At 29.0% G+C, this 25,146-nt stretch overlaps 2 protein-coding genes across 5 annotated transcripts in view; one reads left to right on the forward strand and one right to left on the reverse strand.

The window, feature by feature from the left end:
- Positions 1 to 1,980: 1,980 nt before the first annotated feature.
- Positions 1,981 to 4,043, forward strand: LOC112600262 (ethylmalonyl-CoA decarboxylase-like; the record flags this gene model as incomplete). Its single annotated transcript, XM_025347446.1, is given in 2 exon segments — positions 1,981 to 2,214; positions 3,265 to 4,043. Coding segments are annotated over 2 exon segments (677 nt in total), but the record flags the coding sequence as incomplete, so codon positions are not given.
- Positions 4,044 to 7,048: 3,005 nt separating this feature from the next.
- LOC112600239 (papilin-like) overlaps positions 7,049 to 25,146 on the reverse strand; it is a 48,107-nt gene continuing 30,009 nt past the window's right edge. Inside the window, exons 10-41 of one of the 4 annotated variants that reach the window (XM_025347422.1) lie at positions 24,894 to 25,029; positions 23,999 to 24,192; positions 23,552 to 23,698; positions 22,505 to 22,684; positions 22,268 to 22,438; positions 21,997 to 22,179; positions 21,777 to 21,918; positions 21,561 to 21,679; positions 20,662 to 21,442; positions 20,450 to 20,596; positions 20,099 to 20,336; positions 19,825 to 20,000; positions 18,149 to 18,322; positions 17,773 to 17,925; positions 17,298 to 17,522; positions 17,050 to 17,226; positions 16,797 to 16,973; positions 16,546 to 16,722; positions 16,290 to 16,469; positions 15,864 to 16,058; positions 15,163 to 15,375; positions 14,921 to 15,091; positions 14,541 to 14,800; positions 14,330 to 14,465; positions 13,961 to 14,254; positions 13,342 to 13,533; positions 12,807 to 12,934; positions 12,181 to 12,331; positions 10,232 to 10,711; positions 8,310 to 8,465; positions 8,074 to 8,184; positions 7,049 to 7,398 (exon numbers count right to left, since the gene is read on the reverse strand). In XM_025347422.1, the coding sequence (XP_025203207.1) occupies positions 7,163 to 7,398; positions 8,074 to 8,184; positions 8,310 to 8,465; positions 10,232 to 10,711; positions 12,181 to 12,331; positions 12,807 to 12,934; positions 13,342 to 13,533; positions 13,961 to 14,254; positions 14,330 to 14,465; positions 14,541 to 14,800; positions 14,921 to 15,091; positions 15,163 to 15,375; positions 15,864 to 16,058; positions 16,290 to 16,469; positions 16,546 to 16,722; positions 16,797 to 16,973; positions 17,050 to 17,226; positions 17,298 to 17,522; positions 17,773 to 17,925; positions 18,149 to 18,322; positions 19,825 to 20,000; positions 20,099 to 20,336; positions 20,450 to 20,596; positions 20,662 to 21,442; positions 21,561 to 21,679; positions 21,777 to 21,918; positions 21,997 to 22,179; positions 22,268 to 22,438; positions 22,505 to 22,684; positions 23,552 to 23,698; positions 23,999 to 24,192; positions 24,894 to 25,029 (6,600 nt within the window). In that variant the 3' untranslated portion in view covers positions 7,049 to 7,162. Of the gene's footprint in view, positions 7,399 to 8,073; positions 8,185 to 8,309; positions 8,466 to 10,231; positions 10,712 to 12,180; positions 12,332 to 12,806; positions 12,935 to 13,341; positions 13,534 to 13,960; positions 14,255 to 14,329; positions 14,466 to 14,540; positions 14,801 to 14,920; positions 15,092 to 15,162; positions 15,376 to 15,458; positions 15,636 to 15,863; positions 16,059 to 16,289; positions 16,470 to 16,545; positions 16,723 to 16,796; positions 16,974 to 17,049; positions 17,227 to 17,297; positions 17,523 to 17,772; positions 17,926 to 18,148; positions 18,323 to 19,824; positions 20,001 to 20,098; positions 20,337 to 20,449; positions 20,597 to 20,661; positions 21,443 to 21,560; positions 21,680 to 21,776; positions 21,919 to 21,996; positions 22,180 to 22,267; positions 22,439 to 22,504; positions 22,685 to 23,551; positions 23,699 to 23,998; positions 24,193 to 24,893; positions 25,030 to 25,146 lie in introns of all 4 variants that reach the window. The other 3 variants (XM_025347423.1, XM_025347425.1, XM_025347424.1) reach the window with 3 other exon arrangements.

Here is a 25,146-nt window from a genome sequence, read left to right on the forward strand (position 1 = left end):
TGCTGCACATTGCTCATCAGCAGTTAGTGGCGGCAATAAATTTTTCATCTCAGCCTATAAAATAAATCTGTTTTCTATGTTTCCTTTTCATTGGAAATTTAATTTACAGTTAGTTTTAGCAATTTTTAATAGGTATACATTTTCTTTACATTTTTAGTAGTAAGTACATTACTTATTACGCGTAAAAACAACATTTATAACTGACTTATTATATTCTATTAACCGTACTGTCTTAATTTAGATATCTCATCTATACTAATATTCTACCTACTATAAAACATATAATATTAATGATTAATAAAAATATATTGTTATAATTAATAATAATGATGAAATAATTTAAATGTATTTAGTAAATATAATTATAATTTATCGATCTTGTGTCCTTTAACTTAGATTAACTTGAGTTAATTATTTTCATTAACTTGTTTACCTTTGCCTAAAATATACCTGCAACGTAAGCAACAGCCTTACAGTTATCGATGTTCAATATTGTATATTTTGGTGGGTATAATGGTATAATATCATATAAATAATATATATTATAATAAAATATTGTTCTCTCGTATACATACATACACATACCGGTGGAGAACGTTTCCGCAAAATTTGCGGAATAGTGTTGATTATAATAGCACTGATACACGACTTGCAAATTTTAGTATGTATTTATAGGATTCCATAATTTTAATTAGCAACGCTTATCTGAAAACAAAATATAAAGTATATAAGTATAAACTGTCGTTATTTCGTTGTAAAATAAGTTTTTCATAAAGTTTCCGAACATAACGAATTAAACGTATATGAGTTTGTTTCACATTATATGCGATAAGATAACGTCCATGTCATCGTCGTTTATAAGATTAGATTATAATAAATTAGATAGGTAATAGAAATAATAGAAATAAGAAATTTGGACTACATTATTGACAGCGTAAGCGCTATAATCGACTATAAAAAAATATATATATTATGCACATAATAAAAAGAATACATTTTAATTAATTAATAAAGAATAACTTTAAACTGTGCTTTGAAAATAAAACTTCATAAAACATGATTTTAGTTTAAATTAATTTCATAACTCGATTTTTCGTGTGACATCAATCAAAGTAATCACATAATTTCATATTATATATAATTTTAAAATTATATATCATTATTATTTTAACTTTATATTACAAATTTTATTTACATCATCAATATTTTATATTATTATAATTTTTGATTAATTGATAGCTATTAATTTATCTACTATATTATACAACCAACTCGTAGTTGACAACTATGAATTTTTATATTTTTATAATAACAAATGTTTTAAATTGTATAATTAATAGCTGATAATTTTTATAACTTTTTGACTATATAGATAACTAAAAAAAAAATTTTAATTTATAATAACAAGAGTAATTAATTGTATATTTGTATGGCAACGTTGCATTTAGAATTATGTGGAATCGTGTATGTTTATCAATGGCTATTAAAATCAACACGATTCCCCAATATATGCCACACATACACTATTTTTATGAATTTTTATTTATTGAAATTCTTATTCACTTATAACGGAAAATATCATTGTAATTCTAAAATAAAATGACTGGGCTGTTCAGTAAGAAGATCTTGAATGAACTTTGTCACGAGGAATAAGTTACTGTATTGTTTAATGTGTTATAATATTTGAATTGATAAATCATTGCTTCCGACAGCCTATATTACAAAACATATTTTATGATATATATGTATATAAATATATTGCTATTAAAGTAATTTATTTTACTAGGCATGTGAGGAAGATTAAAAATTAAGAAAGAAAACGTGGTGCAGTAATTATTGAGTACAATTTTGTATTAACTATGTAATATTAGGTATCTCTTAATGTATGCAGTTTATGCTCTATACTGTATTAATGCTGAAAATATGTTTTAAATTTAATGATTGTTTTAATGTGTAATTTTTATCTTTTTGTTTATATAGTAAAAATGATATCGGAGTTGAATGACATTATTGATGAATTGTACCAGTGGACCGAGTGCAAAGGATTAATTTTATATGGCGCTGATGGAAATTTCTGTTCCGGGGGAGATTTGAAAACGGCGAAAATAATGAACAACTCATTTCAAGGATACGCAATGTCCGTTTATATAGGTCATATTCTTGATAAATTAAGTAAACTACCCATTATCACAGTTGCATATATCGAAGGCACAGGTAATATTATAATATTATTATACTTTTTATTTATATGAGAGTAAAATTATTTTTCTAATGAGATATGTACATTTTATTGGTATACAGTTTTATTTTGTGTCAATGGCTAATTAATACGTCAGTAAATTTAGTCATTAGATAAGTTATTTTTTGTTGAAATACATCTTGACTTAATTCTTTTTTTTATGAACGCGTAAAGTGCGGCGTATATCAATTGCGCTGAAATGATCTTTTTACTTATCGATTGATATTTAAAATGGCGAAATCGATAAAACTCCATAAAAAGCTTCTGAAAATCAAAAATATACTATAGTTTAAAGCCTAGTCTTAGGGACAGTATTACAATATCATTATCTATATTAATAAAAAGTAATGTTTGTTTGTGAGGATGGTTCTAAAATTTAGCCTACTTAATGGTATTTTTATACCCTAGTATATGCATCTCGAAGCAAGTTTTTGAATTTTAATTAATTTATTATTAATGTACACGTTCGTAATATATACCTGTATGTATTAAATAAATATATATATATTATTTATATAAAATAAGAAATCCTGTTTTACTAACTGATTCTTAAGCACGTACATCGTATTTCCTAGACTATAATAGCTAGAGACATAATATTTTTATGATACTATCTACCGTAACATCTTGTAAGTAGCATTTTTCAAAATTCGCATTTTAAAGAGGGGCTCACATAAGGTTTTGTTTGTCGACAAACGAATATATACGTATTTTTTTTTATAGGATAGCCATTAGTCACAAAAAATAGGATAGTTGTTTAAATAGAATATAATTTTAGATTTGTATTTTATGTGTTATTAAAACCACCCAAATTATTGATTATTAAAATTATTAATATAATATAATTATTAAAATGCCGTGCACGATCAGCTGTTATAGAATAATATAATATTATATGATTTAATGTTTTTTTTTTTCGGACCAAAATAGAAAATATTTATACTACACACTGTCCACAGAGTTATGGCACATTAGCACCCACATTGAAAGCTACGTTTAACGGAAAAATGAATGTTGTTATACAGGTGCGATTGGCGGTGGTGCGGAAGTGTCGATGGCGTGCGACTATAGGATAATGTGCAATGCTGACGACACCACGGTCATAGGTTTCGTTCATTCGAAAATGGGCATAGTGCCTGCGTGGGGTTCCACCGGCCGGCTAGTGTCGATCTTGGGCGTCCGGAAGACCATGGACCTGTTGCTAGAGGCTAAGATGCTGAGTTCCACTAAGGCGATAGACTTAGGTCTGGTGGACGGTACGGTAGCCACGTTGGCAGACGCCGAAGCGTGGCTGTCCAACAAGATCAAGTCGAATGTGAACGTGATCCGAGCCATTAAACGCACGGTGAAATGCTACGAAAATTCGGGGGAGGCTGTGCAAATGCTAGAGAGCAGAATATTCGCGCCGCTCTGGGGTGGACCCGCCAACCGAGCTGCAATCGAACGGAATCTTAAGCACAAAAAATGAAACCTGTGACGTGGAGAACTCAACATTATTGAGAGTTTAATATTCTACCCACTCCATCTACCCATTCAAAACCGGACAAATGTACTTACTGTCATATTTAAAAACTTAAAAACTATAGTTAATACTAAATTATTATTAATTTACCATCATATACCCTGCTCACTAACCATTCTTTTAATAAAAATATAATATATTTTTGAAAATAATTTTCATCAGAACATTCTTTACCAACATATTCTTTTTTCACTTTTATTACCTATTTATCTCTAAATACTAAATAACCTAAATATTCCAAATTAACAGTACCTAGTGGGATAAATTAATGTAATAAAACAATAGATATGTTAAAGTACAATAAGTAGAATGAGATATATATAGTATATAATTAACTAATAACTAGCCATATTAATGTAATAACGATTTAAAAGATTTATATTTATTAGTTAATAAAATTAACCTATAATAATATAAAATGATTTATTCTATATCTGTGTTTTTAACTTTTTAACTTAAAACAAAATAAAACATTTAAATAAATTAAGTATGTACTTTCTATTTTTTATATCAGTAAATTGGTGAAACAATTTGCTTTTTTTATTCTCGTTTCCAGAAAAAAAAAAACGATTTTATATTATGCAAGTTTCTTTTAATTTTTCGTACTTTACATGCGTTAATATGTCGACTCCAATTTACATAGTTCATTGATGAATTTAATTTCCCGCAATCACATTTACAAACAGAACTCATGTTTTTGGTTCAAATTAAATTAGTTTTAAAGGTTGATCTGTACTTTTTATGTCATAGTGACACAGTCTATTTGAATAATATCTGGCTTATTATACTAAAGTCTAATCTAAAGGAGTGGAGTGAAGGCACAGTTGATTTTCAACGATAGTTAGTGACTAGTGTTGTATCAATGTATCATAGTCTATAGGAATCTCTGGCTATTTTTGGAAACTATTGTTAATTTATTGATAACATCATAGATGGACGGTAATAATGTAATATTGTAATATACTTTTAATAGTAGTGGGGTGGTCGTGGCTAATCGGCGAATGTCTTTTATATTCGTTTATGGTTTATATTTATATTTTTATTCCGTCTAAAATGTTGGTATTTATATACATACATATTACATTTAACATTATACATAAAATAAATATACTTAATTCTGACTTAAATGTACAAGTAATAATCGATAAGTCAGTATTATCACACAAAACACAATATATAATATTGTCATGTCCATGTGGATAATATAATATTTTATACTTATAATAAAAATAAACGTGCTCCAAAGTTAAATTAATAGTAAAAATGATAACTAAAAATATACAGTGTTCAATAATAGTTTATAGATTAAACTATTCATTAAACAGAATTATTAAATTGGACATATAACCTAATGATTAACTGGAGACTGCTGAGTAACTAACATACAGATTCTGCACTATTAGTTGTTACTGTTACCATAAATGATTGTATTTTGTATTATTTAATTACGTAATATGAACTATTTATTGTTTACTGTTCAACGAACACATTGATATACCACAAAATATAACACACTCAATGGGCGATATTACTTAATAATTTGTGATCCTATTCCTATTAATTTTCATCTCTTCTAAGGACCCACCCCCTAGCCAAATTTTTATATGTATGACAGCTACCATACATAAACATGGGCTTCGGCGCCACTGTTCTAATTATACTTACTTTATTCATGTCATTCTTAGTAAGTTAGGGTAAATATATTTCTAATAAAAATAAAACAAGATAATTGGTTTTGGTTGAACTTTAAAAAAGATCTAAAAAATTGTACAATGATTTTTATATTTTGTGAAATGTTTGCCTGTTTACGTGGTGAAGGCCTTTTGTTATAGATGTTAATAATATTACATTATGCAATACACCTAACATGCCTAATGTTAATCGCTGAAAACTGTTGTTTTTCATTTAACGCTCATTACACATAAATAGCTATATTAGCTTTGGTTCGAGAGTTTCCTTAGAGCGTCCCGAAATGATGTTTTTTTAATGTACCGAGTGCGTCCGAAATAAGGTATCACCCGAGTGTGTCCCAAGAAAAAAGTCATATTTTTGATATAGTTCTAGAGCGTTCTAGTTTATTTAGAGTTTCCCAGAGTGCACCATGAAGAGGTGAACTGGCTTACATTCCAAAAATAATTTTTGATTCTTATTTATAATTATTTATTTTATTTTAGTTTATACCCTTAAATTAGGGCAAGTGTTAGGACAAGTGTACTGATTATTTTTAAAAGCGTTTTTTTTTTTTTGAGTGTCTATCGTGTAAATTTGTGTGAAAAAAAAGACACTGACATTATTTTAACACACACACACACATATATTACAGTGATTAACACACGGGATACCTACCGTATAGCTATTAGCAACTTAATCACTTTTTATTTTATTTACATGTTTATCCCTATATACTGTGAATGCTGCAGTTGTAACAATTTATGTTGTTATAATAACCTGTAAGTTAATAATAAATAAATAAATTAAAAAACTACAAAGGATAATATGTAAAAACCCATCATTTTTGTATTTAAAGCACAGTTAATAGCCACAAAATATAAAATTAATATCTCTTAAAGGGTAACTTATATAAACCTGAACACAAAAACTTAAATGTTAATAAACGCGTTATAATTGGAAATAAATGAAATTATTTTCTCAAATAAATTGTAATAATGCAGTAAACTTAAAATAGGTACCTAATATTATTTATAATGTAATCAACATACTATAAATAATATTTAAAACATTCAATACAGTATCGAAAAGGAATTGCTATATGTTTAAGTGAACATAATATATACTTATTATAGGAAGGTATAATATGATAAATTGATCATTTCAACTTATCTAAAGTACATAAAGTAATATTTAACTACTTCCAATAACGAAAGTATATATGACTATTATTAGAACTGATTAAATATATAATATATAAACTGGATTATTAGTACTGTTAAAAAGAAAGAAATTTTAAATGTGTTTAAGTTTCAATATGGTCTATAAAAACTAATTTATGATGTAGTATAATTATATAATAAAACATTACGTGGAATGACTGTGCATAATTTCGAAAATTATTTGATTATCTACAACGTTACCTTTTTGAGGGCATTTGTCATTTGAAACGAATAAAATTCCGGTTTGTAATAATTATAATATTTATAGTAATAATAATAATAGTAGTAGTAATAGTATAATAATGATGATATAATAATAATAATAATAATAATAAGATAATGATAATAATAGTAAAATTATTATGTGACACGAACAAATAATAATATATTATATAGTGTAGCGATATTATCTAAAACTGTATTATTTTTTTTTTCTCTTATAATTTATAATAATATTTTAATTTTGTATTTATGACTAAAATGCAACGCCGATCGGCCGTTGCGCCCCGCTCAGAATAAGTTCAAACTTTGGAGTTTGTTGACTAGATCTCTTCTGAACCGTCTGATTGAACCGCTGATGTACGAATAGTTGGTCGGATAGTCATTGGTCGGCAACAGACCGGCTCGCGTGCACGACTCGCAGCAGAACTTCTTGTAGTACGGATGATTACAGTAAGATCCCTTCACAATCAGAGAACAATTGGCGAAAAACCGGCTGTCCGTGCAGTTCGGATGAATGTACACGCCTAAAAAAACAAAACGAATAGCAAAGGTTTAAAACAAAAGCGCTATTATTTTCTTTCATAATATTGTTTGGCGCGTTATTATATTATTATCGCATTAGAGCCTATTTTCCCACGACACTGCGATCGAAACAATCGAAATCGAAAATCATTACCCATATAATAATATTTTGCGATGAATAATTTTAAATACATTGTAAATTTTTTTATTGATAAGTCGTGAACGCACGTGCGAATCCTTTAAAATTACAATCGTCACGCCGTTTGAGGAAAAATCGCTAATAATAGCTGATATTAATAGTTACTATCAAAGTTTTTAATTCAAATTACATTCGTTTTTCGGCCAAGCGATCGAACTCGCTATGAGAACTACTGCGGCGCACGTATAAACTACTGTTTAATACTGTCTCATCGTCCACGATAAATTAACGGATTTTGGTAAAAAAAATACCAAATCACTTCCCTCCCGCACATCGAATCACAGCGCACTATGAATATAACTGAGCTAATTAACCTCGCCCTCCCTTTCCCACCATTCCACTACACTGCTCTGTTATGCGTTTTTCTAAAAAAAAAAATGTTATTATCACTATTATAATAATATTATAACTTATAACATGACGTCGTATATACTGTGCTGCCCGCAGCCGTGTTTGACTACTATTACGCTGTACGTACCTTCTATTGTGATGTTTACGGTTTTTTCGTCGGAGCTGTAAGAGTTGTACGCTTCACATTTGTAAGAACCCGAATCCGAAGCGTTCGTACGGACGACGACCAACTTGTTTTCTAAAAGAGGAAAAAAATAAAACCACGTTCAATCGCGATAGATATGAGTACATATTCATTATGCCGATTTGCATAATCCAAAACAATCGTCGTGGCGCCGTTTGCGGCGGGGCACACGCGCTTACCGGTCGCCTGAGTCCGCTCATTGTTCCGCAGTACTTGCCCGTCTTTGTACCAGGTCACGGTGGGTATCGGATAACCGTCCACCGAACAAGGAATTGTCAAGTCTGAACCGACTGCGATCGTTGTGGCTGGTAAAGATATATTAACTTGTACGGGTACTGCGCCAGAAAAACGTTCAATTAGAATCATTGCGACATAGTCGTATTATAATATTATGAGTTCTCAAGTCGATCAAAAACAACGGAACGCAATTTTCGTATTTTTTTTGATTTCCATTTTTTATTAAACTTGTATAAACTATGATTGTTAGCATTGGGGTAAATATTTAAAAATTCGAAAATTGCATGAATTCTTATTAAACTACATCATTTATTATAATTTTGCATAATATATTAATGAAATATTAAAAATAAAAAGAAAAATTATTATTATCATATTAAATGACCGTTAATATCGTAAAATATAAAATATATTCCGTTTGAATTATTTAAATTTAGGGAATTAATAATTCATTAGTATAATAAAAAATAATGAAGAGTAAATGTGTACAATATGGTCAATATGCAATAATTTCCATAACCAACAGCAAAAAAAATTAATTTTGTTAGGTGTATATTGTTTTTCTTACACCCGTTAATAGACAATAAAAGGTACCTATATGTTTTTCGAATGTAATGCTTATTGTTATTAACTATTTGCTAATTGATATAGTATCGATCTGTTAAAGTTAGAATAATACTACAATAAAAAATTAATATTAGTTATCTAAAAGCAACATTTTAGTATTTTTAAATCAAATATATTTGATAACACGGTTATTAGTAACAGGAAACCAGATGCAATAGTATATAGCAATAGTAATGTACGAGTAATATCACTTATGTAAGTATCTACTACTAAAGTATATAGTGTTACGAAGAGAACTTTTTCGTTTAATTTTATAACTAAAACAGTGTCATAATAGTGTTTCAAAATCCATCATTGAAAAAATCTTTGTATAAAATAATGGTTACCTGTTTGTTTTGGACAAAAATAAAAATCAACTTTTTACCAGTGTGATGAGCGTCTGTACTAAAAATGAAATACCGCTAGTCATCGATTAGTTTGAAAGTAAATATATAACTATATTTTAGCACCCGTGGTTATGTATAGTGTGTTTCACTTAAATAGTAACATAAAATATTTCAGCCGAAAGACTAGATATATTAAAATAGGGATTTTTTGAGGAAGATGGGAATATTAAAATACACATTTTATACGAATTTAAAAATTGTCCTCCTTTCCGTGTGCCTTACGCAATAATGTTAATATTTTTTTAAATGAAAATAGTAAATACTACATATTGTTTTAAGTTTTTACTTACATATAATTTTATTATTTCCTTCAATCAATTTAAAATGGCGACTTTTTTTCTATATAAAAAATTGATTGTCTTAAAGCAATCATTTATAGTTTCCTATTGAATAGAACATTTTGTATTGTATAGAAAAATTTAAATTTTGTAAAAAAAAAAATATATAATATACATCATTGTGATTAGGGCTTGTGAAATTAAACAATAATAAATAATAATTTTTATTAATGCACTTAGTCTTGTTGCGCATCGTGTAACTTACAATTGGCACAGAATATGTATTTTAGTATCTCCTGTCTTTCTCAAAACTTTCCAATTCAATTTAATGTTGACTGGCTGAAATTCCGTGTTATCTACTGTTTAAACGAAACTGAGACATAGGTAGGTACTGCATACCATAGTGATCACTCGATTTACCTATTATAGTTACGTTTCTAGGTATGAATAATGCGACACATGATTGGTCGAACTACTCAGGCGGATATACGTATTATACGTATGGCTTGAAATTTCAACGTCCGCAGCAAAGGTGCTGGCACTGTCAGTAGGGGATGGGCGGAGGGCACTTACCAGTAAAGACCTTTTGTTGGGTCGGCTGTGTGGTCTCGACGTCGGTGTGTTGCGGGGTGATCGTTCTGTAGATGGGTGGCGGCCTGGTGAGCTTGACGACTACCGGCTTGAGTCGGATCACGTCACCGGTGCTTGGGTGCCTGGGCGGTGGCACCAGGTAAGGGTTGTACGGATAGTCGGCGGAAGTGCCGTGCGCCTGGAGCGTAACGCTCCACGACGACGCCCGGCCGATTCCGTTATATACTTGACACGTATACGGGCCGAGTACGTTGATCGTTACCAACCGGATGTACAGCGAATGGTCGTCCCGCTGTTCGAACGTCTCGGATGTCATCGGCAACATCCGGTCGGCTCGCCACCAAGTAACGATCGGTCGTGGCCAACCGACTGCGTAACACTGCAGCACGGTGGGGTTGTTGAGTGTAACGATCACGGCAGTGCTCTCCTCGCCAATAACGTTTGCGGGTCGTGGGATTGGGTCTGCATGACGGCGGGGACGACAAGTGCGGGTGTGCGAGAAGTAGAAGTAGAAGAACAAGAAGTACACGAAGATGAAGAAGAACACCGACCAACGGTGCGAAAACACATGCAAACATTGAGTGCAAGTTAAAGTAAGCATAGTAGTCAGTGCTCGAATTGGTGTGTGTGTGGGAAGGTGTTGTACAGGAAAGAAAGCTTTTCTTTTATTATTTATTTTATTAATTTTTTGCGTACACCAACTGTTTAACTTTTTATTGGGATAAGGGAAGTGGCACAATCTAATGTCTGACTTGATTTTTATTCAACTATGGATTTAAATTTTTATCAATAATATTGCATTGTTACTGTCAATAAATTATTTGGAAAAATGCAATGCATTTTAAAATATTTAATATTTTTGATTTTAGTCTACATTATACTAAGTAGTTTGTTTATTTGATAGTACGCCTGTGTATCGTTTCTACCGTTTTTGTTATGTTACATTCGCGCCGATTACGACGGCCCGCTCTTTCCGATCAATGATCTCTCTCGGTTCTCGCTGAACACGGTCATAATTTTATCATATTATATTATTCTTTATGCTATCAGTTTGAGATATTATTGATCATTGTTATTAATTTTTTTAAATTAAATTTATGAGTTGTATTAGCCAAATTAAAGAGAACATAAATCTTCACTTACACAAATTATATTTTTAGATTTTTAATTCATAAAATATATGCAGTAAAAGTATTTAAAAAAAATGTGCTAGTTGGTGTGAAGCCTGTGTTCAATAAAATTGCATTTGGGACGAGACGCAGTTTTTAAATAGATTTAGATTGAGCTTATCTACTTGATTTTTCCCAATTCGAGCACCGATAGTAGTAGGATTGTAATGATTATAAATAATTATTAATTATCAAGAATGTAATATGCGGAAAATTCGTAAGCGTTATATTCGTTTTAGTATAATATAATTATTACATTATGTGTGTGATAATCTTCTATTTTTCGAGTGCATTACGAGTTTTAAATAACGCCATATCAGCATTTGTTGTATCTGGATTTCAATCGAATTATGTGCATTTTTTAAACGTTGTTAAATCTTATAAGTCGTTGTAAAATAAAAATATCAAAAAAAGTCTTATTAAAACCACAAATAATATTATGATCTCTGAATTTTATAATATATGTATTCACTTTAATAATATTAAAACTAATGAAGCGATGTTTAAACCGTCATACTTAACCAATGGAGACAACAAATGCCAGTGAGGCGTCCTCCTAAAAGTGTATTTTTCAAAAAAGTTTTCATCAAAGCTTTTCTTTTAAAAAGTTAGATTAGTGAATAAAAATAAGTGTTTAGTTCTAATTAAAAAAAAAAAGACCAGAATTATGAACAAGTAATGATTGACTACCAATGCAAACGCGTATTCTAATATTTTAAAACAAAGCGTAGATATTAGATACAAAAACAATGAATCTCGTACCTTTGACCGTTAAGTAAACCTCTTTTCTGATTGGTTCACCGATACCGTTGCTAGCCATACAAATGTACAGTCCCGAATCGTATTTGTATAGTCCAACGATTTGTAGCGTGCCGTCGGCAAACAGTTTGTAATGACCACCCGATCCGTCGATCTGAAACACGAGTACACTTACACTCAGTATAAATATATAATGATAACATTATCAAATGGTCAACTTCAATAGTTTTAATTTTTTGTTGGTATTTTTATTCTCAAAATAATTGCAAATTGAACATGCATTTTTATTGAATAATAATTTGATAATATTTTTCACTGTGAAGGTAGGTACCAATATTTCTGCACCTTGAACATCCGCATCAGACAAATTGTTTTTGAAGGATTTAGGAAGGCGTATGAAATGTTTTGTTTTAAAATTTACAAAATATGAAAAAGTTTTGATTTAATTTGATTTTCTAAGTTTTTGTTGCCGGAATGACCTTATAAATTGCATAGGCAAATGATTGGGTTTTTAGATTTTTATGAATGAACGATTTAATATAATTTTTACGGGTTTACTGCATATGAATGCAGTTGTAAGACATATTTTAGATTAACATTGAGATAATGGAATTTGAAAGTATTATTACCAGTGTGGTGTTCTTCTGCCAAACGATCGTCGGTGTAGGGTTACCGATGACTATGCATCTAAGAGTGGCATAATTGCCTTCGTCGGCCTCCACGTTTGTATCGACTGTGACGATTTTTGGGGGTGATTCTGTTGGAACGTGAAAAACAAATAAGAACAAATAATAATATTAGATTAAAAATATATACAATTTTACGACTCGTCGGGCTCACACTCACATGTGTGTGTGTGTGTGTGCTTAACGTTTTTCTATTTTCCTCCTTTTTACAAATAATTAAAATGTCGATTTATAATTTCTACGTATTTAAATTAGTATATTTTTGTATTATTCTAAAGTTGAATAATTTTTAAATTAATTCTTAGCCATCGGACATGCATAAATATTGATAAGAGAAGTGGGTTTAAGCCTTGGGGCCATAATTTTGTGTACGCCATTGCTCTTACGTAGTATGATAATCATAATATAAATAATTGCAAATTCTATTATAGCTAATTGACGCGCAACGTTCGATAATTAGGTAAATCGTAAATATTACCTTTTTCTTGTGTAATCGCAGTGGTTGTCGACGAAGTCGTCGTTGAGGTAGATTGCTGTGGACGCAAACAGAAAGTACCACAACCGTTGTAACAACATTTGTCATCTCCCACACAATCAGCATCTGTTCTACATTGTTCGGCGCAGTCACTTTGGTAGACGGCAAGCTGAGGACATTCTCCTGGCTTGAACACTTTAAAAAAAAAATAAATAAATAATAATAATAATATGCATATTTTTATTAAATTAAAAAAAAATGATTATTCAATGAAATTGTACACACATTTGTGTAAATATTAAGTAAAAATGAGAATGGTTATTGCGAATTTAAAGACTTTAAATAATATATAGTACAGATACGTATAACAACTTAACTTAATATTTTATTACCTACTTAAATTATTTCCAACCATAAATATTATCATAATTAATGATTTTCAGCAAAAACATTAGTGTATATTAATGTATTTAATATAAATCTAAAGGTATTATTCTAATGTTTACACTTACGTATAGTTAAAATTTTAATTTTGTATCTTAATTAAAGTAAATACCACATCTTAGACCTTAGTAATGATTTTAAGTACTAAAATTATGTTTATTTGTATTAATATTATTACCTGGTCTACACGTAGCTTTATATTTCGAGTCTCCGTTATCTGATGTAATTACGTCTACTATACATTGATAATCTGCCGGGCAAACCGATTTCTGATCTGGTCCTGGCAAACAAGGATTATAACATCGGCAGTCTTCACAACCGACAGAATTAACCCAATGTTCAAGTCCGTACGGACATCTTGTTGCTTCCTCAGATAGTTGTTTGCAACGTAATTTTCCTGCTTCACAAATGTCTGTGGATATTTGTGGTTCTTCTGGTTTTGTAAGTCGTGTTTCCGGTTCAATTTTATTTGCTGTCCAACAGTTAAACATAAACAAGTTTAATCGTGTTTTGTTAAAAATAAAAGACAGTTTTCTTTTTCATTTACCATTTGGATCAATATACGGGTAGCAAATTCTTTCGCATTCTTCAACCGATTGAAATTTATTAGCATTTCCTTCACAACCACTATAAGAAAAAGATTCACATTGTCTTGAGGATGTTTTGAAATACCACATATCAATCTATAGTAATAATGTAGAAAAATATATAAATTAAAATATTTATACTTTAAGTAATTAAATATAAGGTTTTATTACGGTTTGAAGACAAGGACCAGGGTCGAGTGGAATTAGACAAACGTCACTTGGTCGTGTTGGAGCTATTATTGGCGAAGCAACTGTTGTTACAACATTTTGTACGCAACGTGTTTCACACGATTGTCGATCATTAAAACGGTTAGTGTTTCCTTGACATCCTCCATAACGGAATTGGAAACATCTATCGCTATTTTTATCGTAATACCATTGTCTGAAATCTCCTCTGCACGGTCCCTCTACTTTTGGCAATTGACATAGGTCTAGAAATGAAAATTTTACAATTTAATAATTTTTTACACTTACTATTTTATTGAATTAATTATTTTATTAAAGTATTACTACCCCTCTACCAGTTACAATGTCATATTTGTTTTCATTACCTTGTGCATCGAAACACTGTCGCTCACATTCTTGTTTAGAATCGAAGCGGTTTTCATTACCTCCGCAACCACCGTACATGAATTGTTTGCAGACACCGTCTTGTCTATCATAGAAATATTTAGAAGACATATTACTACAGTTACCGCGGTCTTGGGATAAGAAGCATTTGTCTGTAAAACGCATTAAAAAAATATTCGTTGTTTATGTTATTTTCCTTTTTTTTTTCATTTTGTTAATATACCTTTTGAAAACTGAGGTGGTGCTAAGGTTGTAATGTGACTAGAATCGATGCATTTACTTTCACAACTATATTCTGTTTCGAAATTATTTTCATTTCCACCACAACCACCATAGTAAAATTGTTTACAACGACCATCCAAAGAGTTAAAGTACCAACGATTTACGTAGTTATGACATTCACCAACAAGAGCAGGTAATTTACATGTATCAAGTTCTAAAATTTCAATAAAATGTCTTTAATTTTTCTTCTAAAAAATTATTAAAAATACTATACGTTTAACCATTATAATGGCTTACTTCTCTTAGATGGACATTTCCTTTCACAAGACTCTTGTGTCTCATAATTGTTAGCATTGGCACCACAACCAGTATAATAGAAAGGTTTACATGCGTTTTCATTATTATCAAAATACCACCTTGGGATCTTCTTATCACAGTTTTTATCACCCCGAGCAACAGTCATCAAACATTCTTCTAAATATTTACCAAACCCACATGCATTTTATGTTAGTAGCAAACAATATTTTAATAATTAATATTAATATTATTATACATTCAATTTAAACAAAATATTATACTATTAAAATAAAAATTGTTAAAACAAATCAACAGCATTAAAGACTTTATAAGTTAAGAAAGACAAGAAAGACAGTACATTCCAAGTCCATTCGTAATTTATAGACTATGTAGGTTTTTCTGTACCTTTAATTAATAACTCTGAATAACATTTCGTTATACATTCCGATTGTGATTGAAACCTATTTTTATTTCCACCACAACCTCCATACACGAATTTCCTACATTTCATTTTTTCATGATTATAATACCAATAGATTTTAGTACCCTCACATGGACCAGAGTCCTTTAGTAGTTTGCAAACATCTTCGTCTAGTCCTTCTAGAAAACAAGTAGATGTATAACAATAAATCACGAAAAATTCCTCATTCGTTTCTCATTATTTTCGTCAATTAATTAATAACATTATTACATGTCGTATCTATAGTATTATTGTCTTATTGATTAAGCTGTTCTACTCTCATGCACTTTTAAATCAAATTATAAATGTCTACTATAAAATTGGATTAGAAGTTTAACTATTATTTATAATCAACAATGAATTAAGTTTACCTTGGGTTTTGAGTGGGTTTATGCATTTATGATTGCATGATTCTTTATTCAAGAAATTATTTTGATTTCCTTTACAACCACCATAATTAAATGGCGAACAAGTACGTGTTGATTTATCATAGTACCAACGTGAGTAGTTACCTTTACAAGGTCCAGGTGTAAGTGGTTGTTCACAAGGGTCTATTTAAAGTTTTAAAAAATTTGAATAAATTAACAGTTATATTTTTCGGTTATTATTTGTAATAAAAGTTTATACCCAAAGTATCAGGAACAACACAAAGGTGTTCACATTCTTCACGTGTTTGGAATTTGTTATTATTACCAAGACATCCACCATAAACAAATTGTGCACATTGTTTTCGTTCTTGATCGTAGTACCAAGTAGGGTAATATCCTTCACACGGACCCACGCTTTTTGGCAAGTAACATACATCTATATAGATATTAAATGTTTCCATTTGAATAATACAAGAAATAAATTAGTGAATTACTTATGTATTTATATACCTCGACCAGATGGTTCAACACATATATCTTTACATTCTTCTTGTGTTTTGAAACGATTGTTATTTCCATTACATCCTCCATACCAAAATCTTGAACAACCACCATACTCGGTATCAAAGAACCATTTAACAGTGAAGTCTGAACAGGTACCTCGATCTTTGGGTTCTTTGCATCTATCTAAAAGTTTTACAATTGATTTAATAATTTCAAATTTAATCAGTCAAAAATTTGTGATTGTATAACTATACAATACCTCCGGGTAGAATGGGTTTAGATTGACATCCTTCGAAATTTTCCCCTTGAGACTCAGTTATACCATCTAAACAACATCCATACTTAGATGCCTCGCAACTGCAATTTTTAGTCTCATCTGGAGCTGGTGTATTTTTATCACCGCAACATCCATATTGAGTATATTCACAACCACACCCTAAGTTAGATAAAATAATATAAAAATGAATTAAAAATATTACCAAAAAATTAACTTTCAGAATATTGTACCTTGTGAATTTGGACCAAGCGCTTTAGTAATACCATCAGGACAGCAACCAAACTGGTATGTATGACACGCACAACCTTCATACTGAGGACCTGAAGCTGGTGTGAAATTATCTGGACAACATTTATGTTCGGTGTATTGGCAACTACAGCCAACGTTATTTGGTCCTCTAGCAGTTGTAGTATTGTCTGGGCAACATCCAAATGGCGTGTAAATACATCCACAACCTAAAATAAAAATAATTTTTATACAATAAATAATCGCTAATAGGTGGTCACTTTTTATGTGTACTAAATCATATCAATTTATAACCGTGTATAATATTATGCTTATTCTAAATATTAAATAATACATTTACAGATTGTTTATAATATTTATGTAAAATAAAGTAAATAAAATATTAAACATATATATATATGTATGTATAATTCAAGCAAAACAAAATAAATATTTTATACAAGTAATTATTGAACATACCTTGTAGACTAGGTCCATTAGCTGGTACTATATTGTCTGGACAACAGCCATACTGAGAACTTAAACAACAACCTTCTTTATTTGGTCCATGTGCAGCAGTAATATTATCATCACAACATCCAAATTGATCTTTAGCACATGCAGGTAAACATTCTGGAAATATAACAGATATTAATGTAAAATATATGTGGTTACTTTCTATTTAGTTCAACCATCGCATTATAATATAAATTTAATAATTTATTGAGTTTAAATTAAACAGCTATGCGTTTAATTTTAACAACAATTTAAAATTTAATATTGTATCAAAAACTACATAGGGAATTAAAATTTATAATATTATTTTTTTCTAATTTTTACTGTCATAGTAAATTACCTGTATTGTTTTCATTATAAGTGCAGTTATCGAAGTCAACACCTTCACACCCTTCAAGGTTGAACCCAGATGCTGATGATACTCCATCAGGACAACATCCAAATTCTGATAATTGACATGAGTCAGTTGGTTGTTCTGAAGTCGATGTTACGAAAATAAAATCATCAGTCGTCACTGAAATATACATGATTGTAATTTGAATAAATTTTAAATAGTTGTTATATTATAAAAATTAATTAAATTTATTGTATTTATTTTATAATATAGGGATGGGCCACTCAAACTTTACAAAGGACCAAAATCAAAATGTAAACGACCTGTTAGCTGGATAATATTTGTAAAATCTTTTATTCTTAACTCGTTTTCTTATAAAAGTTTCTAAAATATAAATTTATAAACTTAGAACGAACCTCGCCACTATGCCAGTTGCTTATAGATATCAGTTACCTATACTAAATAGTATATAGCAATATAGTAAGAATTAAATTAATATTTTGTAACATAAATATATTATAATTTCTAACTAAATACTGTTAAGTCTTATTAATCTCTAAGCGTTTCACATTAACGGTGTTTACACCAAAACATTTAATAAAACTATTTTCTTAATCTACCATTAGTGATAAACCGAATGAGCTTCACTATTCTTTATACAACAAGTATTTATAAGTTGCCTGCAATAATTATTCATTTTAAATTTAATTATTAAGTCAATAATTATATTTGTAATATAATATTATAAATAATAGAATGTTTTGATGAACGTATGTGTTTTACATACTAATTTATATTTTCTAATTTTATATTATGTGTAATAAAAAATAAAATACTAAAAACTAGTTCTGGAAATAATATATTTAAATTGCGGTGTTGTAAACATTACAACGCAATCGCTATTGAGGTTATAAAAAGTACCATCGATTGAAGGTTAATTATTATGAAAATACAGATATATTTATAATCTGTTGACGATTATGTATTCAAATTAATATGGTTTAAATTTATTCTAAATATTTTAAAATTTAATTTTGTATTGGAGACAATAGAATATGTGATAGTGAAATAATTTTTTTTTTTGAACAACTATAAAAAATCACTAAAATTGTTAATATAAAATTTATAGATTTGTTCACACATAAACTTCAAATATCTATAAAAAAATTGTGCATAAGTATTTTCAGCATTTTTAAACTATTTTGAAAATAACTAATAAAAATTGTATAACATTTTCAATCTTAAAGATCTAGAAAATTGTTTTATCAACATTTTAAGAAAAAAGTTCAAAATTTTTAAATTTTTATAAATAGCATGAAATTAGTTTAAATATTTTAAAAATTCCATCGTGCTCATACAATGATAATAAATTTAAGTAATAATAGAATATTTCAGGCTTTCAAAATACATATTTTAATGATTTACCTACATCAACATTATATAAAAAGTTCGAGAAGAAATATAATATATTTTACATATATTTTAAAACTCATAAAAAAATTAATGTAACTTAAATTAAATTTTTGATGTTATTTTTTTTTAAATTTTTGTAAGTTATAAGTAGTAGCTTGTTATAAATATAAATTATATTTTTATTTTCGTATTGATCTTGTATTTCTTTCATATTTATTTTTATCACGTTTTATACACGAATTGCATGATCGTCAATATCTAGAACTTACAATTATCTTGGCAACCAGCCATATTTGGTCCTGTAGCTGCGGTAATATTATCTGCACAACAACCATATGTCGTTTCCAAGCACGAATCACATTCTCCTGATCCTTCAACACAATTATAACACCCTTGGAAACTTGGTCCTGAAGCAGGAGTAATTCCATTTGGACAGCAACCAAATCTGAAATTTAAATAAACAAAACAAAAATGATTATTTATTAATTATAATGAATGGTAATTATTTTTAATATTATTACTAATAAAAATCATTAATATTACTGTGTATTCTTGCATCCGAGATCAGATGCCAAAGTTGTTGTCAAGACAGGTAATTCAACAGGACATCCTTCGAAATCATTTCCTAGTGAAATACTAAAGCCATCTGAACAGCAACCGTATAACGTAGCATTGCACATCGAAGGAGGACATCCTTCATTTTTAGGACCGGTTGCAGGAGTTACGCCATCCGAACAACAGTTATATTCTGTATCTTTGCAGGTATGTACATCCGGACAACCTAAAATATTAGTAATAACAAAAAAATTAATTGAAACTTCAAATAAAAAATTAATTAACTAATTAATTAGCTTTAAAAATTTATTTAAATAGATGTCTTGTTTTCATAAATACCAGCACTAAATGGTCCTTTAGCAGGCGTTTTTTCATCAAAACAACATCCAAATTCTGATGTTTGACAACCAGGCAATTTCTTTTTTTTCTTACAAATACGTTTGCTCTTATTTGAAGCTTCAATCAATGGATTCTTCATCTTACTAGCTGAAATATAATAACAATTTATTTATTTTTTTTTAGATCCAAAAACTATATATTAAATGCTATACTTTTTTTAGTTGAATCTGTCACTGCAGTGAATGTTGTCATAACTACAGATGTTTCGCTGGTATAGTCAGAAGTGCTAACTGACATCTCAGTTGACGATGCGATTGTTTCTAATGACGAAAGGGACGTAGATGGTTCACTGCTCGATGATAAATTAATGGTTGATGTAATATCTGTTGTGGACATTGCATCAGTACTTGTTTCAGTTATTGAATCAGTTACAATAGTGCTTTCTGTGTCAGTGGAAGATATTGCAACAGTTGTTAACTCCATAGGAGTAGTTTTATCACTACTTTCGGTACTGGAATCAGCTGTAGATGATGAAATATCTACTGAAGTTGACATATTACTTGTCATTGTTTCACTCTGAGATGTGATTGTTGTTGGTTCAGGTGATGTGGACGGCAATGCTGAAGAAACTGTTGAACCAATGTCAGCCGTCGAAGAAACATCAATAGTTGTTGACATGTCAGTAGTTGTATAATCTGTTGTTGAAACATCTGTGGTTGATATATCAGTGGTTGACATATCCGTTGTTGAAATTATAGTCGAAGACTCTAAAGTCGAGGACTCAACATCAGTAGGTTTAGAAAATTTTATCTGAGAATCTAAGATAGCTTGTCTCTTTTTTCGTTTGGTTGGAGAAGTAGTAGTAGTGCTTTCCTTTTCAGTACTCATTGAATCTGTAGTAACTATATCGGAATCTTCGGATTTCATTGTACTATTAAAATCTGTACTAATCATAACATCATTAGATGATTGTGTGTAGGACGATGTTGAAGCCTATAGTAAAATAAATAGTTAAAAATATATGAAGATAAAATTTGAAAAAACATCAATGAATATTTTTTCTTCGTTAATAATACAGTTCATAGTCATGTTTAATAGAAAAAAAATTTACTTCATAATCAGGTTCACTTGCAAATGGAGTAACAGTTATCATTTCATCTTCACATTCTTCTTCTTCGAGCGTATCTTCTTCCGTGATTGGTTTCTTAGACTCAACAGGCATAATTTGATCTATACAAAAATAAAAAATTAAATTAATATTTCTTTAGCAGAAGTAGCAACAAACGAAATTGTATACTCGTATTTAAGAACATAAAATTAATTTTACCTTCACCACAAGGATGTTTATTACATTCATCACTAGAGTATAGAAGTGTTTCAGGTTTACACTGACTAGCATCCACAGTAGAGTTTCCAACCATACAAAATACCTTCCTACTTTTTTCTCCAGAACCACAAGGTTTTGAACACTATATATTAAATTATTTTATAAATTAATTATATAAATAATTAAATAAAATCATTAGTTAATTAATGTTTAAACATACCGCAGTCCAAGGGCCTGAAAACCATTCTCCTTTACATGTTTCTTTACCAGTACAATTTTTAGTATCTTCGTATTTTTTGCTTGGATCGCATTTTGCACTATCAACTTTTTTTATCGATTCACCGACTAAAGATCCACAAAAAACTTTTCTGATTTGTTTTCCAGTACTGCATTTTGATGAGCACTAAACATAATATTTCCACACCATATTATCACAGATATATCATATCAAATGAAATAATAACAATTATATAATAGATATTGCAATTTACCTCACTCCATTGAGTGGCATACCACTGATATTCGCATGCATCTGAAGGTGTACAATTTCTTACAGTCTCTGGGTATTTTGATTTTTTACAAAATTTGTTATCATATAATTTTCCTTTAGCATTTGCACAAATCACTTGTCTAGTTTCGAAATCCAAATTACAGTCACCACACTAAATTTAAATAGGAAAAATTAAATATCATTGATAATTAATAAGAATAATAATTTGCTTCCTTACTCCTGACCACGCAGATGTCACCCAATCCACACCCTCACATGGACGCAGATTACATGTTTTTTCCGTACTTGGTTTTTCAGAGTCACATTCGTCATCATTTAATATAATAATCTTCTTATCCACTTTTCTGTAACAACTAACTTTTCTAGTTTGTTTACCTGCTCCACACAGTTGATTGCACTGTTTATAAAAGAAATTAAGTCATCTTATATTACATAATCAAAACTTAATTTATCAATCAATATATAATATATAACTTTAAAATGAATTTTTTTAGCATAGAATATTTAAAAATTATCGTTGTATTTAAATTTTATAATAGTGGAAATAATTTATTATATTTTAAATTAAAAAATAATAATAATTTGAATAATTTATTATAAATTAAGTAATATTAATTAAATTGTCAAAGTTGTAATAATATATATTATAATATACATAATATGTTTACTAAAAATTAAATATATTTTGCTTATTATTTACAGTGAAACCTTTTTTAACTGACACTTCTCAATAGCGGACTTTTTTTTTGGGAATGGAGACATTTTCATTACTTTTCAATGGGAAAACCACCGAAAAGCGGACTCTCTGAATAACGGATATTATTTAAATTTAAATTTAAAGATAGTGATAAAATGGCGGTACCAAAACGCATTGCATTAGTATGTACTCTCGTAATAATGTAATAACTAATAAGTAATAACGATATTTAATATTATATACATTATATTTTACTATACAAACATATTTATGTAAGTTATGTTATAAAAACCATTTAGATCACTTAAACTGGTCTAAACATTTTTTTTTTTTTTTTTTTTAATGAAATAAAACCCTTTGTATCAACGAAAATATTTACTATGTTATAAAAGTTTAACCATAATATGATAAAATAATTTGAATTTTCTTTAATGAATATTATTAAAACTAAAATATTTATATAAGTTAAATAAAAACAATAATAATAAAAAAAAAAATATACTCCAAAAATGTGATCCGTAAATAATGTAATTATTTAATATTTGTTTAAATTAATCTTTTGCTTACAGGTTTCCAAGGATCAGTGTGCCATAATGGGCATTCTAGCCCTATATTGCATGGTTGTACAGTGGCTGGCTTAGTGCCATCGTACTGGTTACAGTAGTTATTATCTACAGGAACATCAACACCATTGATTCTTCGCACACAACCAACCTAAAATCATAATCGATATCTATAAGATACATATAATATGAGTATAGATTAATTGTAAAACAATTCACAGTGTTTCTAATTCACAATTATTGTGATACTATTGAAATCTGGCTTTAAAAGAAATATTTTGTTTAAAAATCGTATAACGATTTATTAAAATTATTAATCTTTAAGTTTAAGTACTTATTCACAGAATACATTTTTAAAAAACTGCACTTTCAAGCTATATAAATTAATAATAATAATAAAATTCAAAATTATTATTTTCGAAGTTTTATCTATTTATTTTAAATGTAGTACTTCTCTAGTCTGTGTTCCGTTTGTTCCACATTTATGTGTACATATTGTCCAATTAGCTGGTGCCCATTTAGGTGGACATGGTTCCATTGAACATGATTGTGATTTTAATGGTTCCAAACCTGGGTCACAAAGTTCTGCGGGTGCAGGCATAGAGTCATTCTTTTGAGCACACCAAACGTTTCGAGTTCTTACACCTGTAAGACAATAATTTTGAAATGTATCAGCTTATTTTACTTGTACTTACATATTAACCAATTAGTAATTTAATATTAATTTTAAAAATAGGTATATATGTATATTGTATACTTTATTTTGTACTTAGTTAATTATAACAATACACTAATATTAACTCTTATAATACTACTATGAAATTTTGATTTTAAATTTTAACTAAATAATTTAGAAAATATAAAAAACTCTTTGAGTTTTTTTTTTAAAAAGCTATAGAATACTGAACGATTAAAGTTTAACCACATTTACAAATATTTAAAGTTCTATTAAAACAGAATAATTCTCAGTGTCAAAAGTATAATATCTTAACAGATCATAGCATCAATTGAAATTAATCTAAAATCACTTTTGTGAAACATTTAAGTCTTAACAATAATTTTTTTTTTTTAAGATAATAATAAAAAAACTTATTTCTAATTTTTCTACCCCAAAACGTATCATTGTTCTAAATTTATATTAATGACAGCAATTTGTAGATTTTTTTTAAAAAGCCTTCTGTTATATACACGTGATAAAAGATATCAAGCAAACTGCTATATAAACCTGCATATTACATTCATGATAATATATAGCTTGTATTTATCTAACATGTAACTAAATCAATAGTACATAATATATATAATTAAAACCCGTTGAGCAAAAAAGAAATGTTGACTATTATTACCTCCGCCGCAAGTCGTGTTACATTCAGTGAACTCATTATACATCCAATTGTATCCTCTGGATAATGTTAGTTTTGCGGCACTAGTTGGAATACTATACTCGTATTCAATTCCGGGGTTAACTTCTTGATACAGTAACTAATGTAACATGTGATATAAATATCGTTAAAAATCTTTCTAACAATTAATAAACTATAGGTAGTATGTACTAAGTTTTTATTATGCAAATGGTTTTATTTTTATCAAATAAAAAGT

Source organism: Melanaphis sacchari, unplaced genomic scaffold, assembly GCF_002803265.2.
Source record: "Melanaphis sacchari strain LSU unplaced genomic scaffold, SCAv2.0 Contig62_pilon_pilon, whole genome shotgun sequence".
NCBI lineage: Eukaryota > Metazoa > Arthropoda > Insecta > Hemiptera > Aphididae > Melanaphis > Melanaphis sacchari.